Source organism: Ranitomeya imitator, chromosome 1 (assembly GCF_032444005.1).
Source record: "Ranitomeya imitator isolate aRanImi1 chromosome 1, aRanImi1.pri, whole genome shotgun sequence".
NCBI classification, from domain to species: domain Eukaryota; kingdom Metazoa; phylum Chordata; class Amphibia; order Anura; family Dendrobatidae; genus Ranitomeya; species Ranitomeya imitator.
In genome coordinates this window covers 657725348-657744017 of record NC_091282.1, presented here as the reverse complement: position 1 = coordinate 657744017, position 18670 = coordinate 657725348, and the positions used below count along the sequence as shown (strand labels likewise).

Genomic DNA, 18670 nt, shown 5'->3' with positions numbered 1-18670 from the left:
ACTGCAAGTTGTGTACAACCTCAGAGATTTCCGATAGAGGGAATTTCAGCATGGTCCTGACTCTTTCCTTCTTAGGGAATCATTAGAACCTGTAACTTTATTGTGACTGGTGGGGAACAAACGTCCGCATGGATCCATCTAATCACAAGATAAGGTGGAATTCTATAGTCTACCATGTGTATATCCTGAGCCCCGGTAAAGATTAACTTCTAATGATGACATGATATATAGAATTTACACACATATTTTTTATTTTTTTTGGTTGGGGGGGGGGGGGACTAAGCAGTAAAGTGGATTTCTAAGTCCATTTTCTTTTTCAATCCAGGTATACCTGCTCGAAATTCAGAACGTGTAAGTATGAGAATTTGTCTTAATTTATATTGATATTAAAAGGAATTATCAAATTGAAAAAATAAATCAAATTTTTTTGCAATTCGTTTTGGGCAAATTAGTAAAATGGCAGCCAGGTGCAGGAAAGGTCAAAACAAACGTGTAACGTTTTTTTAAGGCCTTCCCAGAGGAAATGTTTTCCCAAAAGAGACCTGATAGAAGAAAAGTCTTTGTCAGAATAAGATACTGGTCAGGAGAGGTTACTTGCCCTGAAGAAATCTGTCTGAAGAGGAAGAGAATCCATAAGAAATAAAGACCTTTCAGAAGTAGAGGTTACTTCGAATCTGTTAAGAGTCTGTCTCAGAAGAAGCAACTTATCTGGAAAAGAAGAAACTTTGTTCGCTCCTCAGAGAGCTGTCTGCAGAAAAGGACTGGACAATGAACATATTTGACTTAGATGGTTTCTACATGAACTGCAGTAGAGGAGACGCCCTACTCCTACAACAAGAATACTCTAAGAAGTTAGTACTGGTTAGAAGATGAGATTTTAAAAAAAAAGAAGAATCAAGCTGCCATTCAGAGAGACTTCCTGAGAAGAAAAGACTGAATAGTAAAAGAGGGGACTTACACTGAATAAGATACCTGTCTGTAGAAAAGACAGTACTATGGACTTGTAAGGCTGTTTCATAAAATTGCTAAATTTTAGAATTGATCATGATTTTGAAGGCAGAATTTTTTTTTTTGGAATGATCTTTATATACCCAGTCCTACCACTTTCTCGGCTAAACTATTTATGCTTTGGATAAATACCGGCATGGCTAATCTCAGATTTAAAGATTACGTTTGCTTTGTAGGTATGACACCAACAGTGAGTGATTAATTTATATATTTTATTTTTTTTCTGATTTTCAGCATGAATACTCCACTGTATATTCCCTGATAACAGAAGACCGTCAGCTGTAGGCGCTGTGGTAGGAACAAAAGCCCTAATGACCACTCGGTAGAGATAATCTTTACCTGATGTACGTGGATGATCACTTGGCACCAAAGTCAAACAGGACACCTAAAAAAACTGGATTAAATTACCCTTAAACTGCCACCAACCACAAATGATCGCCGTGTTTTATTTGATCTGTTGTACTTGTGTCGTATAGATTAAGGAAAAGATCCTAGAGCAAAAATCAAAACTGTTCCATTCTGGTGGTAGCTGAGTTGCCCACCTTGGAAAATATTTTTTTCTTACTTACATGCATGGCATGTGAGAATCTGTCTACGCCTATATAAGGTTCACCAATTCACACACCTGTGTCTTGGTATTAAAACATCAGTGCTTCCAAGACTGAGTTTCTCTATGCACCTTGACCTGCACAGCTGCCTATCTACAGTTTCCTGGATGTCTCCCACCTGCCCGTGGTCTCCAGAATTGCAGCTACCCGTCTATAGTCTCCTGGACATCTTCTGCCTGCCTATGTGCCTGCAGTTTCAAGCATCCCAGCTACCTCTCCACAGTCTCCTGGACGTCTCCTGCCTTGGGCTTCCTGCATTTCAGCTTCCTTTCCATTGTCTCCTGAATGTCTCCCGCCTGCCTGCAGTTTCCAGCATCCCAGCTGCCTGTCCATTGTCTCCAATACATCTACAGTCTGCCTGTGGCTTCTAGTAACTCGGCTACCAGTCTGCTGCCCACAGCTACCAGTAACTTTTATACCTGTCTGCGGTGTCCAGGAAATCTCCTGTCTGTCTGTGGCTTCCAGTAACTCTGCTACCTGTCTGTGGTCTCCAAGATGTCTGTGGTCCACCTGTGGCTTCAGGTAACTCTGCTACTTGTTTCCCACATGCAACACCCGCCTACTGCACCGACGCCCATGTGCGAACCCGGACCTTGGATTTGGAGCGTTGACCTCACCTAGTGAACCTGACATTTGCCTTCTATAGCCTAGGTGTTGCACTGTCTATTGCTGTCTGCAAAATGAATTAACTGAGAAATTGACAGTGTGTTCACTCTTATGGTCAAATGTAAACCTTCAGTAAATGAAAATTTGAGAAAAAATGCTTTCAAAATATCATCTTTTTTCCACTAGAGGGCAGCGTGTAAGAAGCTGGCTGTAGTGTATTTACTGTAGTTTCCTCACTCAAATTCCCCTTGCTGACAGCACCATGAAGCCGGTGACCTTTCTCCATTTATTATCCAGATCTTTCTGCTATTTAAACAAACAAACAAATAGTAAAGAAAATAAACATATATATAGAAAAATAAAGTTATATTTTAATATAAAACACCCTCCAATGCAACAGTACCGTCACTAGAAAAGTTAAAAAATTATTTCTAAAACTATTTAAATGTTGTAATGTAGTACTGCGTGGTTCTCTGAGACAGTATCACATGTGTTAGGCTTGGATACACTGGCTCAGGGATAGGTATCACACTAGCAGGCTCAGATACACTGGTTTCGCTGTGAATATCACATGATACAATGTAGCACTCTGCCATTAATCCTGGTCAAATCATGGAACAGGTGATTATCAGCAGATCCATCTCTTTTCAGCCTAGTCCTTCTTTATCCTACACTGATGTCTCTCTTTCTAGAAATATCTCATCACAATTCTGTAATCTTGTATTTTCGTGTCCTCTGGTACCTTCATGGTGTTGTGACAGTGTTTCTTCATCATCTTTTACTTCTAGATTATTGATGTTATTTTTACCTGTGAACAGAAAGAACAAGATTTTGTCTTTACATGTATCAGACGAAACAAACCTGCCATCACAGTTCTGCTAATGTCTCAGCTACTACAGGAGATGAGTGTTCCTGGGAAGAGGACTGTTAGCAGAAGAGGAGCCTTCAATGAAACGGACCTCTCAGCAGAAGAGGAGCCTTCCCCAGAAGGGACCTGTCAGCAAAAGAGGAGGCTTCCCTGGGAAGAGACCTCTCGGCAGAAGAGGCACCTTCAATGGAAGAGACCTCTCAGCAGAAGAGAAGACTTTCCCAGAAGGGACCTCTCAGCATAACAGGAGCTTTCATCAGAAGAGACCAGTCAGTAAAAAAGGAGACTTCCCTGGGAACAGACCTGTCAGCAGAAGAAGAGAAGCCTTCCCCAGAAGAGACTTCAGAGCAGAAGTTGAGCCTTCCAACACAAGAGACCTGTCAGCAAAAGAAAAGCCTTCCCCCCAAGAGACCTATCAGCAGAAGAAGAGCCTTCCCAGGTAGAGACCCGTCAGCAGAAAAGAAGCTTTCTGTAGAAGAGACCTGTCTGCAGAAAGAGAGTCTTCCATGGAGAAGCACTGTCAGCGAAAGAAATGACTGCAGAAGAGTGTTCCCCAGAACAGGCCTGCCAACAGAAGAGCCTTCCCTGGAAGAGACTTATCACTATAAGAGGAGTCTTCCCAACAAGAGGACTATCAGCGGAAAAGGAGCCTTCCCCAGAATAGACCTTTCAGCAAGATCCTTCACTAGAATCAAACTGTCAATAAAGAGGAGCTTTCCCCAGAATAGACTGGTCAGCAGAAGAGAAAACTTTGAAGAGACCTTTGCTATGAATTCTTTAGATATTTCTTTAGACATAGTAACAGAAATTATTCAGCACAATGGCACTAAAAATCTGAACTGTTCAATGTATCCTTGAACTAGTTATTAGTACGATCATATTTTAAAGCTCTTAACATATGAGAGAGCCACATGATGCATAACACAATGGGTAGGACCACTGCTCAAATTCAAAAGGTCCAGATTGATATCGGCGAGAAACATGTGCATCGAAAAGGGTCATCCCATTTTAGAGATTTATGGCCTATTGACGGAAACACACTAGTTATGGAGTTACAGAAGTTTTGAGTTACCTACCAGGGATTCTCTTATTTGAGACTCTGGTCAATAAGAAGACTGAGAACATCATGAAAGCAAATGAGACCAGAAGAAAAATCCCAATAATCAAGAAGACTTTACCACTGGAGGAAGGAGCGTCTGGTTCTGTATGGAGAAAATGATCTGAGTGAGGTATAGAAATAATATATATGTCCTCTAAGAGGGTTCGCCAAAAAACTTCATATGGAAGGTTTATGGAAGAAAAGTTTAGATTGTATACTGCAAAAAGATAAGGTGACATCCAATGTGTATTTCTGTACATTGGAAGAAGATTTATGAGAACGAACAATCAAACAATCAGAACAATGTTGTATTGCTACCGATTTCTCCACCATTACCTTTCCTCAAATTTCATTAAGACTTCCAAACTCTTATAACCCAAATTCACTAGGAAATTGAGACATGCTAGTAAAATCCTTGAGTGGTGACTGCATATAATAACATAGCATAAACATCTCACAGGAGAGTATCAAGATACCCTGTTTTTAATTATTGTCTTGGATTATTCCGTCATGCCCCTCTGTGTGTCAGAAGTGTTTAACAAAAAGGACATCTCCATCGCAAGAATTAAAATCAGATCCTTTTACCCCAGTGTTGGCACTATGATCATTTCTACTCCAATCCCCAATACCCACCAGCACCATGTGGACTATCAGTGTAAGAGATACATGATGCCCTTAAGACTGTAGATCTCTAGACACAACAAAGGAAGGACAGGCAATGACATGAGCAATGCCTCCTTTGAAGTGAGGGAAATTAAGTTCTAGCACTTATAGGGCTGGCAGAATGCAGATTAAGAAAGCCAACTCAATAAGAATGGATGTCAAGTTAAAAAACACGAGAATTGGAACAGTTTCTGTCTGCTAAATATTAGTATCTTCACCAAAAGAAGGGTTTTTAAAGTTTTGTCGAGGATGAGGGCAAGAAGACCTTGTTCACTTTACCTTGTATTAAGGAGCAATGAGTCCATGGTGCTATGATGGTTTCCTCTTGACTCACCAAGTTCGTTACTAAACATATGAAGGAAACCTCTTGGTCACTTGGAGTCAAGAAAACGTTAAGCAGGCGACTATCATCGTGTAACAAATAGGTTCTGTTCAGAGGTTGGCCTTGTCCAGTGTCTGTCATCCAGCTGTATGTCACATTGCTTCCCGTGGAGGTATTACAAGCCAAAAACACGGAACAACCCATGGTTCCTCTGGAAGTGTACACCTGAATCTCTGGCTTCACTACCATTTCTAGAAGTAAGGACATGGATTTTTAGGCTTCTGATTACATGATGTCAATGTTATTCCAACATATAAACTTTATGACTAGAACTTTCAAGTTGACCACTCACCATAGACTGTAAGGTGGAACTGATGAAGTCTCATGCGTCCATTGGTGTCCACCATTTGGCTGGTGAATAGCCCGTCATCCTTCAGCTCTAGATTTAGTATAACCAAAGTAAAGTTGTGAAGAAGCTGAACCCTCCCATAAAAACAAGACTGATATGTTATATCGAAAGAACCTCTGGAAAAGGAAGCCACCAAGTGGTCCGTTGGGGACAAGTGTCTCCAGAAGACATCTCTGGTATTGAACTCAGGTGGTACAATGACTGGCAGATGTATGGCTCCTCCTCTCCTTCCTATTATCTGGGTAACTGTTTCCATTCTACAAAGGGTGCCTGTATAAAACAACAAAGCTATAAATATATTCATTTGTTGGAAAAGTTCTAACTCCCAAAATTTCTGAGATTCAGTTTAAAGATGGTGAGAACAAAGGGCTTGTGTTCTCCAAAACTTTCTGGAATGTCCATTTATTTATAGCCTTGAATATATGCGACCTGTGCTTAAAATTAGCAAAGAACATAATTCATACCTTTGCAATAAGTAAACATACTAACTATAACAACCAACCTTAGTCAAACCTCTCAGCAAGTCTTTATTTCAGTGTGTTTTTGTGAGCCTTACCTATTACTTATGTGACTTCCAGGCCTGAAAACATTAACCGCATCCTAATTCTCAAAACCCAATATAAAACATAATAAGCAAATAACATGCAGTAAATAAATGAACAGCAATAGTGCATGAAAATAATATATAGGGTACTCAGCTTACATAATTTTGATTAAAAAAAATGTTAAATCCATCACCCTATGTCACGGTGACCCTATTCAGGACAATCCTAACCTCTAATTTTAAAACCTTAACATTTGTCAAGTGATGTACATGGGGATAAGGGCTGAGAAGGACTGTGGACACACAGCCATGAGGAACTACATGAATGTAATGTTCCGCAAAAAAAAAAAAGGCTGGCCGCACCAAAAATGTAAAGCCATTCCACTACGTCACGGTTTAAGATTAGAGGTTAATGCCATCTAGCTAATGGCTGGGAGACACTTATTATTTAAGGCAATCCCACCTGATGGGAGGTGCCTGAGCAATGTGTTATCTCTGCCTTGATGCATGCTTGCTAGCTTACCTGTCTTCCAGTACCTGCTGTGTGTTTCTGCCGTGCCTGCCTGTACCAGCTGAACTTTCCTTCTGGGCCGTTCCATCTTCCGGCCCCTTGGGAGTCAGCTGCTGTGCGTCCGACGTCTGTCATACTGTAGCACCTGGTTCCCATCTGGAACCAAGTGTAACCTCAACTTCAGGGGCTTTAGGGAAGAGTCAGGTGTTCAACTAGTTACGCCCCTCCAGTCTCTCCTCGGACCACGGCACAGTGGTTACACTAATAAAGTTACTAAAAAGGAGGCTGTCTGGTGCCCTGGTTCCCGAATTTCTATGAGTTCCTAGCTGTATTCAGTTGTTCTCTGCTCTCAGTCAGCTTAGCTTATGTGTAATATAACTCCTAAATTCCTCAAAATGAGCTTGTAACACTCCGTTTCACTTACCGGCTTGCAAAATCAAAATCAGTGACAGCAGCGACAGATCCATCCTTGTGGTCACAGATGTGCTGCGTGTGACCAGATCTGGGGCTTCATGGCTACTGACTCTTCCTCTCAATCGTCCCATACTTTCAATATCCACCCGAAAATCCCCTCTGATTACACGAGATGTGTGCAGAAGGAGATTCCCAGCTTCCCCAAGCTTTTCTCTTAACTCATGACCAGCAGATAGGTCAGAGCTGAATAGGGGAACTCCACTTGTGGTTATTGACACAGGTCCAAAAATGTACAAAAACCCCCAACGTATTTCACTTAAAGTGGACCTGTCATATATAAGATCTTTCCAGACTAATCTATTTTTCTACTCTGTTCCTTGTACTAAAGGTCGATCCCACGAAATGAATAAAGGTAAAGGGTTACCCGGCGCCTTTCACTTTTGCATTCTTTGCAGGTGGCCTGTTTTAATAGTGCATGTGTAAGATACCACGCTTTGATTGAACTGCAGTACCAGATACAGCCACAGAGACAAGAGGGGAGCTATATCCAGCACTGCAGCAAAGTACAATGGTTCCTTCTATCTGAAAACTATGAGTGCCAGAGGGTCAGAGCCTTATATTGGTGACAGGTCTTATGTTTAGGCCATTAATGACATTTCTCTTGACGTACATGCAAGTGAGTTCTATTGATCTCTGTTTTCAGCCATTTCAGGTTGGCAGGGGAAAGCGATACAGGTAGATTGACGTGAGTGTCCTTTTAAACAGGTCGGAGTTGGACATGGGATTTCTACTCTCATATAACTCGTTTGGCAGGGCATGAGGAATTGTGCAGATTGTTCTACCAGATGTGAAACCTGAACCGGCGGACCAGAAATGATTAACCCGCAGATAGATAAGAGAAGTGACATCACCTGATGTCTACATATAGAGGTGGATTCAGCCACCAAGGAACATAGATGAAAAAGGAGAAAAATTACAGACGGCCCTGAGAAAAGTCTGCAGAAAAGATGAATGTTCACACAAAGGGTCAACTCGCAGACTGCAAAAGCAAAGCTATAGGTAAAGTGAGGATGCTGTTTATGTGAGGTGGTGAATATGTGTGTGCATGGGGAGAGACCTGTCAGTCATGACCAGCATGGCGGGGACCTGCCTTGAACTAGTCTCTGGCCACCGGCTCTTGAGTGTATGTCTTCTCTGCAGTGCTTGAGAGTAAAGACGTACATGGCTGCCACAATTGACACAGTGTCTGAATGAGATAACCTGATCCCTTTAAGTTTGTGCAGGTATGTAAGGATTTGTGCATGTATGTGATTATGTCCCTCAGATAGCATTTGTATGTGCAAATAAGTCTGTGTATATAAGGCTATATGTGTCTGTGTGTATGTATGTATATTTGTATTTATATGTGTGTGTTTGATATAGGTATGTGTGTATATACTGTACATGTATATCTATAATATGACGCTGGGAGCGTCACTCTGTCCGAAGCCTCTATAGACTGCGCAAGCGCAAGCGCCGGCGCAGTCTGGGCCTCACAGAGCGATGCTCCCGGGAGATCGCGGCGCTCAGCGATGGAACGCCGGACAGGTGAGTATAGTAAGTGCTGGGGGGGCCTGAGCTGGCGGCGATACCGGCACCTGACCCCCACAGCGCGCCGGTGTCCCTGCCTGCTCAGGCCCCCCAGCACTCGGCGACGAGCGGGTCAGAGGCAGTATGGGGACGCAGGATGGAGCAGCACATAAGGATGGGGACGCAGGATGGAGCAGCACATAAGGATGGGGACGCAGGATGGAGCAGCACATAAGGATGGGGACGCAGGATGGAGCAGCACATAAGGATGGGGACGCAGGATGGAGCAGCACATAACAGTATGGGGACGCAGGATGGAGCAGCACATAAGGATGGGGACGCAGGATGGAGCAGCACATAAGTATGGGGACGCAGGATGGAGCAGCACATAAGGATGGGGATGCAGGATGGAGCAGCACATAACAGTATGGGGACGCAGGATGGAGCAGCACATAAGGATGGGGACGCAGGATGGAGCAGCACATAAGGATGGGGACGCAGGATGGAGCAGCACATAACAGTATGGGGACGCAGGATGCAGCAGCACATAAGGATGGGGACGCAGGATGGAGCAGCACATAAGGATGGGGACGCAGGATGGAGCAGCACATAACAGTATGGGGACGCAGGATGGAGCAGCACATAAGGATGGGGACGCAGGATGGAGCAGCACATAAGGATGGGGACGCAGGATGGAGCAGCACATAAGGATGGGGACGCAGGATGGAGCAGCACATAACAGTATGGGGACGCAGGATGGAGCAGCACATAAGGATGGGGACGCAGGATGGAGCAGCCCATAAGGATGGGGACGCAGGATGGAGCAGCACATAAGGATGGGGACGCAGGATGGAGCAGCACATAACAGGATGGGGACGCAGGATGGAGCAGCACATAAGGATGGGGACGCAGGATGGGAGCAGCACATAAGGATGGGGACGCAGGATGGAGCAGCACATAACAGGATGGGGACGCAGGATGGAGCAGCACATAAGGATGGGGACGCAGGATGGGAGCAGCACATAAGGATGGGGACGCAGGATGGAGCAGCACATAAGGATGGGGACGCAGGATGGGAGCAGCACATAAGGATGGGGACGCAGGATGGAGCAGCACATAAGGATGGGGACGCAGGATGGAGCAGCACATAAGGATGGGGACGCAGGATGCAGCATGAACATAAGGATGGGGACGCAGGATGGGAGCAGCACATAAGGATGGGGACGCAGGATGCAGCAGCACATAAGGATGGGGACGCAGGATGGAGCAGCACATAAGGATGGGGACGCAGGATGGAGCAGCACATAAGGATGGGGACGCAGGATGCAGCATGAACATAAGGATGGGGACGCAGGATGCAGCATGAACATAAGGATGGGGACGCAGGATGCAGCATGAACATAAGGATGGGGACGCAGGATGCAGCAGCACATAAGGATGGGGACGCAGGATGCAGCAGTACATAAGGATGGGGACGCAGGATGCAGCAGCACATAAGGATGGGGACGCAGGATGGAGCAGCACATAAGGATGGGGACGCAGGATGCAGCAGCACATAAGGATGGGGACGCAGGATGCAGCAGCACATAAGGATGGGGACGCAGGATGCAGCATGAACATAAGGATGGGGACGCAGGATGCAGCAGCACATAAGGATGGGGACGCAGGATGCAGCAGCACATAAGGATGGGGACGCAGGATGCAGCAGCACATAAGGATGGGGACGCAGGATGCAGCAGCACATAAGGATGGGGACGCAGGATGGAGCAGCACATAAGGATGGGGCGCAGGATGGGAGCAGCACATAAGGATGGGGACGCAGGATGGAGCAGCACATAAGGATGGGGACGCAGGATGCAGCAGCACATAAGGATGGGGACGCAGGATGCAGCAGCACATAAGGATGGGGACGCAGGATGCAGCAGCACATAAGGATGGGGACGCAGGATGGAGCAGCGCATGACAGGATGGGGACGCATGATGGAGGAGCGCATGACAGGATGGGGACGCAGGATGGAGCAGCACATGACAGGATGGGGACGCAGGATGGGAGCAGCGCATCACAGGATGGGGACGCAGGATGGGAGCAGCGCATGACAGGATGGGGACGCAGGATGGGAGCAGCGCATGACAGGAAGGGGAACGCAGGATGGAGCAGCACATGACAGGATGGGGACGCAGGATGGAGCAGCGCATGACAGGATGGGGACGCAGGATGGAGCAGCACATGACAGGATGGGGACGCAGGATGGAGCAGCGCATGACAGGATGGGGACGCAGGATGGAGCAGCACATACCAGGATGGAGACAATATACCAATATAAATGCTCGCCACCCGGGCGTAGAACGGGTTCAATAGCTAGTATATATATATGTGTGTGTGTATAGTGTATATAAATATCGGTGTGAATATGTATAAGCATGAGTATTTGTATGTGTGTATATACCGTATATGCATACTAGATTTTATACTGGATTTATATATGTGTGTGTATATATGTATAGTGTGTATGCGTATATGTATGTGTTTATATGTATAGATATTTATGTGTGGGTGTGTATGTGCTCTAGATATACAAGGTGGTCCAAAAGTAGGTGGACAGTATGTGTAATAGGGTTATGAAGGGGGAGATTTATCAAACATGGTTTTTGGGGTTCAGAGTTCTCACCACACATCTAGATAAGTTCCTTGGGGGTCTAGTTTCCAAAATGGGGTCACTTGTGGGGGGTTTCTACTGTTTAGGCACATCAGGGGCTTTGCAAACGCAACATGACGCCCGCAGACCATTCCATCAAAGTCTGCATTCCAAAACGTCTCTACTTCTCTTCTGAACTCTGCCATGCGCCCCAAACAGTGGTTTACCCCCATTATGGGGTATTGGCGTACTCAGTACAAACTGGACAACAACTTTTGCAGTCCACTTTCTCTTTTTACTCTTGGGAAAATAAAAAAAAATTATTGCTAAAATATCGTTTTGTGACTAAAAAGTTAAATGTTCATTTTTTTCTTCCATGTTGCTTCTGCTGCTGTGAAACACCTGAAGGGCTAACAAACTTCTTGAATGAGGTTTTGAGAACCTTGAGGGGTACAGTTTTTAGAATGTTGTCACTCTTGGGTATCTTCTATCATATAGACCCCTCAAACTGACTTCAAATGTGAGGTGGTCCCTAAAAAAAATTGTTTTGTAAATTTTGTTCTAAAAATGAAAAATTGCTGGTCAACCTTTAACCCTTATAACTTCCTAACAAAAAAATGTTTGTTTCCAAAATTGTGCTGAGGTAAAGTAGACATGTGGGAAATGTTATTTATTAACTATTTTGTGTCATATAACTCTCTGGTTTAACAGAATAAAAATTCAAAATAAATTCTAATAATAATAAATCAAAATAAATGTTATTATTTTCTGTCCACCTACTTTTGGACTACCCTGTATATATGTATACATTTTTGTGTATAGACATATATGTACACTGGGGAAAATAATTACCGTATTTGATACACTTCCACTTTTTCAAGTTTTCCCACTTGCTCAGAATAGAGAGGTCTGTAATTTTTATTGTAGATATACTTCAACTGTGAGAGACAGAATCTAAAAATAAAAAGCAGAAAATCACATTGTATGATTTCTACATAAGTAATTTGCATTTTATTGCATAAAATAGATATTTGATACAGTAGAAAAAAAACAGAACATAATTTTGGTACAAAAACCTTTATTTGCAATTACAGAGATCAGACGTTTCCAAAGATTTTCTATTGGGGTCATTTTTGGAGTCTAGCTATGCCACTCCAGGACCTTGAAATGCTTCTTATGGCGCCACCCCTTAGTTGCCCTGACTGTGTGTTTCAGGTCATTGTCATGCTGGAAGCCCCAGCCATGACTCATCTTCAATTCTCTTACTGAGGGAAGAAGGTTGCTGGTCAAAACCTCACAATACATGACCACATCCACCCTCCCTTCAATACAGTGCAGTTGTACTGTCCCCTGTAAAGTATGTTTCCCCCACCATGCTTTACGGTTGGTATGGTGTTCTTTGGGTTGTACTAATCCTTCTTCTTCCTTCAAACATGGCGAGTGGAGTTGATACTAAGAAGTTCTAATTTGGTCTCATCTGTCCACATAACCTTCTCCCATGCCTCCTCTGGATCATCCAGATGCTTATTCAGGAACTTTAAATGGCCCAGGACTTGTGCTGGTGTGGTGTGACTATCAACCACATTCGGATCATACTGACGTAACCTGAAAACCCACCTCTTCAGGAAAGCCTACAGCCTGCACTGACCCTCCTGTCTCTTCACCACTACCGAAGCTACCGCCTCACCAACACCGGAGCTCCTGCAACCCTCAACCTATTGTCTCCATCCCCACCATCCTGTAGAATGTAAGCCCGCAAGGGCAGGGTCCTCGCCCCTCTGTATCAGTCTGTAATTGTTAGTTTGCTTACTGTAAGTGATATCTGTAATTTGTATGTAACCCCTTCTCATGTACAGCACCATGGAATCAATGGTGCTATATAAATAAATAATAATCTATAATATAACGCTGGGAGCGTCACTCTGTCCGAAGCCTCTATAGACTGCGCAAGCGCAAGCGCCGGCGCAGTCTGGGCCTCACAGAGCGACGCTCCCGGGAGATCGCGGTGTGCGTTCACACTGAACGCACACCGCGATCTCCACCGCAGAAGCAGGGACCGCCAGGAGGGTGAGTATCGGCCTATATTCACCTGTCCCCGTTCCATCGCTGAGCGGCGCCATCTTCCCGGTCTTCGGCCTGTGACCTTCAGTTCAGAGGGCGCGATGACGCGCTTAATGCGCGCCGGCGCCGCCCTCTGACTGAACAGTCACAGCCAGGAGACCGGGAAGATGGCGGCGCTCAGCGATGGAACGCCACACAGGTGAGTATAGTAAGTGCTGGGGGGGCCTGAGCTGGCGGCGATACCGGCACCTGACCCCCACAGCGCGCCGGTGTCCCCGCCTGCTCAGGCCCCCCAGCACTTGGCGCCGAGCGGGTCAGAGGCAGTATGGGGACGCAGGATGGAGCAGCACATAAGGATGGGGACGCAGGATGGAGCAGCACATAAGGATGGGGACGCAGGATGGAGCAGCACATAAGGATGGGGACGCAGGATGGAGCAGCACATAACAGTATGGGGACGCAGGATGGAGCAGCACATAAGGATGGGGACGCAGGATGGAGCAGCACATAAGCATGGGGACGCAGGATGGAGCAGCACATAAGGATGGGGACGCAGGATGGAGCAGCACATAACAGTATGGGGACGCAGGATGGAGCAGCACATAAGGATGGGGACGCAGGATGGAGCAGCACATAAGGATGGGGACGCAGGATGGAGCAGCACATAAGGATGGGGACGCAGGATGGAGCAGCACATAAGGATGGGGACGCAGGATGGAGCAGCACATAACAGTATGGGGACGCAGGATGGAGCAGCATATAAGGATGGGGACGCAGGATGGAGCAGCACATAAGGATGGGGACGCAGGATGGAGCAGCACATAACAGTATGGGGACGCAGGATGGAGCAGCACATAAGGATGGGGACGCAGGATGGAGCAGTACATAACAGTATGGGGACGCAGGATGGAGCAGCACATAAGGATGGGGACGCAGGATGGAGCAGCACATAAGGATGGGGACGCAGGATGCAGCAGCACATAAGGATGGGGACGCAGGATGCAGCAGCACATAAGGATGGGGACGCAGGATGCAGCAGCACATAAGGATGGGGACGCAGGATGGAGCAGCGCATGACAGGATGGAGACGCATGATGGAGCAGCGCATGACAGGATGGGGACGCAGGATGGAGCAGCACATGACAGGATGGGGAAGCAGGATGGGAGCAGCGCATCACAGGATGGGAGCAGCGCATCACAGGATGGGGACGCAGGATGGGAGCAGCGCATGACAGGATGGGGACGCAGGATGGGAGCAGCGCATGACAGGAAGGGGAACGCAGGATGGAGCAGCACATGACAGGATGGGGACGCAGGATGGAGCAGCGCATGACAGGATGGGGACGCAGGATGGAGCAGCACATGACAGGATGGGGACGCAGGATGGAGCAGCGCATGACAGGATGGGGACGCAGGATGGAGCAGCACATGACAGGATGGGGACGCAGGATGGAGCAGCACATACCAGGATGGAGACAATATACCAATATAAATGCTCGCCACCCGGGCGTAGAACGGGTTCAATAGCTAGTAATAAATAAGGGGCGAGGTGAGGAGATGGTGTGTGAGTGGGAGATGCTGTATGTCTGGTCTGTTAGGTGTGACGAGATTCAGGATAGGGCCAAGTCTGTGATGCCAAGGGATGAGAGGGTCTGTAATAATAGGGAATGGTCCACTGTGTCAAAGGCAGAGGACAGGTCCAGGAGGAGGAGGACAGAGTAGTGGAATCCCCACATGTACTTACTGTTTGCTGGCTAATAGATGTAAATCATTCAGCTGCAGCAAGAAAAACTAAATCTCGGAGCACTAAAAAATACTCGGAGGAACCCTGAGCATGCTCGAGAAATCTCGAGTAACGAGTATATTCGCTCATCACTAGTAATTATGTAAGATTACGTAAGAGTGATCCAAAAATCCAGATGAGAGGTGTAAGGCACATACCCTTACATCTCTCATCTGGAATTTTGTATCACTCTTCTTTTGAAAACTGCTCCAGGTCTCTCATATCTGAAGTTGCTTTCTCCCAACAGCAATGTTATGATCTTTCTACAGGTGTTCAATGGGATTTAGATCCGGTCTCATTGCTGACAATTCAGAACTCTCCAGCGCTTTGTTTTTATCCATTTCAGGGGGCTTCTTGATGTATGTTTGGGGTCATTGTCCTGCTGGAAGACCCATAACCTAGGACACAAACCCAGCTTTCTGACACTGGACACTACATTGTGACCAAAATCCTTTGGCAATCTTCAGATTTCATGATGCATTGCACATAGTCAAGCCACCAAGTGACAGAGGCAACAAAACAACCACAAAACATCTTTGAAGCTCCAACATATTTGACTATATGTACTGTGTTCTTTTATTTGTAGTCCTCATTCTGTTTTCAGTAATCAGTAGAATAATGTGCCTTACCAAAAAGCTCTTCACATTAGATCACTTTGTCGTTGGCTGCTAGGCACGCATGAATTGGCCAAATTATGTGATAAGCATCTCCATGTTTTTTTATTTTTTTTATTGTCTAGAGCAGTAATGCTATTCAAATGTCATATATTTTATATTTATATGCTATTGCACTACCGAGTGCTACTTTGTTTGTTATGTATAAAAATTAGTACTCTTATTTCGCACCTGCACACACCAGTTTTTCTGTTTTCAAGTTACAATTAGTCTTATTACCAAAAAAGCTCTCTTTTGGTCTCAATTGTCAACAAGAAGCTTTCCCAGAAGGATTTTGGCTTACTCACATACATTTTGGCAAAGTGCAGTCTCGATTTTTTTTATGTCTTTGTGTCAACAGTTGGGAAATGTCGACGGATAGTTTGTGCTCATACCAAAGCACCCTGAGCCTGTAGGACAGCTTGAATTTCTTTGCAACTTGATTGGGGCTGCTTATTAACCATATGGACTATCCTGGTTGCAACCTTTCATACATTTTTCTCTGGCATCCACATCCAGGGAGATTAGTTGCAGTGCCATGTTGTGTAAAGTTCTTGATTATGTTGCGCACCGTGGACAAAGAAACATCAAGATCTCTGGAGATGGACTTGTATCCTTGAGATTGTTGATATTGCTCAACATTTTTGGCTGTCAAGACCCCAGACAGTTCTCTTCATCTCTTTCTGGTCTCCATGCTTAGTGTGGCACACTAAGACACACAACGCAAAGATTGAGTCAACGTCTCCCCTTTTTATCTGGTTTCAGGAGTGATTTTCATATTTCCCACACGTTACTTGCCACAAGTGAGCTTGAACGAGCATCATATGCCTGAAACAAAGTTGTCTACCCACAATTTTGTAAAGGTTTCAACAATTTTACCTGGCCCATTTTGTTGCTTTTTTGTGAAATTATGTCCAATTTGCCGTTTTTCCCTGTTTTATTGTGTTGTCTCAAGGCACACAGAGAAAATAAACGTGTGTAACAAAACGTGTAATTCCCATAATTTTCTTGGAGAAATGGGGATACTCGGGTTCTGATTGCAACTTTCGTGTGAGGATTAAGGTACCATCACACTCAGCGACGCTGCAGCGATATAGACAACGATCCGACCTAAACTAGATCGCTGGAGCGTCGCAGTTTAGGTCGCTGTAAAGACTAGAGTTGAGCGACCTTGACCTTTTTAGAGTCGAGCCGGGTTTCGCGAAACCCTACTATCTCAAAAGTCGGGTCGAGTGAAATCGGCCGATTATGACGTAAAGTCGGGATCGACCGAATCACGAAACCCAATGCAAGTCAATGGGGCAGCATAGTCGGCAGTGAGTGGGGGCCAGGAAAACACCTAGAGTGCCCATTTTAATGTCAAAACCATCCATTCTTCTTAATGAAGCTTGTCAAGCGTAATTTACCTTATAATAATTGGAAGGCATTTGAAATTGGGGGTCATTTGGCTAAAGTTGTGGTGGGTAGGGCTGGTTCAAGTAATTAGTGGGCCCGGGAAATCTGGACCACGTCACGGCAGTGGAGCAGGGAGAGGTAAGTATTTCAACTTTGCAAGTGCTGTGAACCTGAGCAAGCAGGGGGGGCCCACTCGTTGGCATTGGCACTGGCACAGGGCCCCTCAAAGTACAGCGGTGTGTTTGCACGGCGGGGGCGCCTCCCACCGGCAGCAACACTTTTGCGTACCATGAGAGGCCCTGTGCCAGTGACGTCGCCAACTAGTATTCCTCCCCCCACCTGATGAAGGAACCTGCACTTTCATCTGCACCTTCCTGTTTGTCCCCGTGTAAGGTGGTATGGTATGCGGGAAGGGGGACCTGACTTTCAGCAGGGTCACAATCTTGCAGTGTAGCGTGCACGGGAAATGTTGCGTTATGGGTCAATGTACCAGCAGACTCATCTATCACTGGCTGGGCAATGGGCAGGATGAGGAGGAAACACAGATATAGGCCCAAAGAATAAAGTGGGCTAAATGCAGTTCAAAATTGGTAACAGGACTAACTAGGGGGAATTGTTTTGTTCAGTGGAGGACAACTGGAATGAGAGGCTGACACAGAGAGTAGGCCCAAATCTGTAAGTAGTCTAAATGCAGTTCAAAATTGGCAAGAGTAGTAAACAGGCGGCACAGCTTTGTTCACTGTAGGAGAACAGCAAGGAGCGGCAGACACCGATAGTAGGCCCCAAACCAACTAGTACGCCAAATGCAGTTGTTCCATTTAACCACAATTTAACGAGAGCCTGAAGATAGAAGCTCAGGAAAGGCAACCTGGAGAACACCTTGGAGTGGAACACACCATCTCTCTACACCCCATACCCAATTTGTAGGCCTAATGCAGCGTAGTTTCCAACAACTACTAAACGAGAGCTGGAAGATCGAAGCTCAGGAAAGGCAACCTGGAGAACACCTTGGAGTGGAACACACCATCTCTCTACACCCCATACCCAATTTGTAGGCCCAATGCAGCGTAGTTTCCAACAACTACTAAACGAGAGCCGGAAGATCGAAGCAATGGAGAGGAAACCTGGGGAACACCTTGGAGTGTAACACACCATCTCTCTACACCCCATACCCAATTTGTAGGCCTAATGCAGCGTAGTTTCCAACAACTACTAAACGAGAGCCGGAAGATCGAAGCAATGGAGAGGAAACCTGGGGAACACCTTGGAGTGTAACACACCATCTCTCTACACCCCATACCCAATTTGTAGGCCTAATGCAGTGTAGTTTCCAACAACTACTAAACGAGAGCCGGAAGATCGAAGCAATGGAGAGGAAACCTGGGGAACACCTTGGAGTGGAACACACCATCTCTCTACAGTGGAACACACCATCTCTCTACACCCCATACCCAATTTGTAGACCTAATGCAGCGTAGTTTCCAACAACTACTAAACGAGAGCCGGAAGATCGAAGCTCAG

The 18670-nt window shown here is 45.7% G+C and overlaps 3 protein-coding genes across 6 annotated transcripts in view; 2 read left to right on the top strand and 1 right to left on the bottom strand.

The window, feature by feature from the left end:
• Positions 1 to 2364, top strand: part of LOC138639754 (low affinity immunoglobulin gamma Fc region receptor III-A-like) — a 37258-nt gene extending 34894 nt beyond the window's left edge. For both annotated transcript variants that reach the window (XM_069728781.1, XM_069728782.1), the window contains exons 10-11: positions 326 to 351; positions 1243 to 2364. In XM_069728781.1, coding sequence (XP_069584882.1) covers positions 326 to 351; positions 1243 to 1293 — 77 coding nt within the window. In that variant the 3' untranslated portion in view covers positions 1294 to 2364. The remainder of the gene's footprint in view (positions 1 to 325; positions 352 to 1242) is intronic.
• A 207-nt stretch (positions 2365 to 2571) lies between these two features.
• LOC138639728 (SLAM family member 8-like) lies at positions 2572 to 7397 on the bottom strand. 2 transcript variants are annotated; one of them, XM_069728779.1, is made up of 6 exons: positions 7063 to 7310; positions 5698 to 5853; positions 5527 to 5613; positions 5132 to 5425; positions 4167 to 4292; positions 2748 to 3030 (listed from the first exon to the last, which is right to left on the bottom strand). In XM_069728779.1, exons 1-6 carry the CDS (start codon positions 7181 to 7183, stop codon positions 2891 to 2893), a joined length of 924 nt encoding a protein of 307 aa, XP_069584880.1. In that variant the 5' UTR covers positions 7184 to 7310; the 3' UTR covers positions 2748 to 2890. The 2 variants fall into 2 exon arrangements, with proteins under 2 accessions (XP_069584881.1, XP_069584880.1); XM_069728780.1 differs by having other exon boundaries at positions 2572 to 3030; positions 5527 to 5853; positions 7063 to 7397.
• Positions 7398 to 8000: 603 nt separating this feature from the next.
• LOC138639702 (NACHT, LRR and PYD domains-containing protein 3-like) overlaps positions 8001 to 18670 on the top strand; it is a 75422-nt gene continuing 64752 nt past the window's right edge. Inside the window, exon 1 of one of the 2 annotated variants that reach the window (XM_069728776.1) lies at positions 8001 to 8111. The gene's annotated coding sequence lies outside the window, so the exon portion shown is untranslated. The remainder of the gene's footprint in view (positions 8112 to 18670) is intronic. The other variant, XM_069728777.1, reaches the window with a different exon arrangement.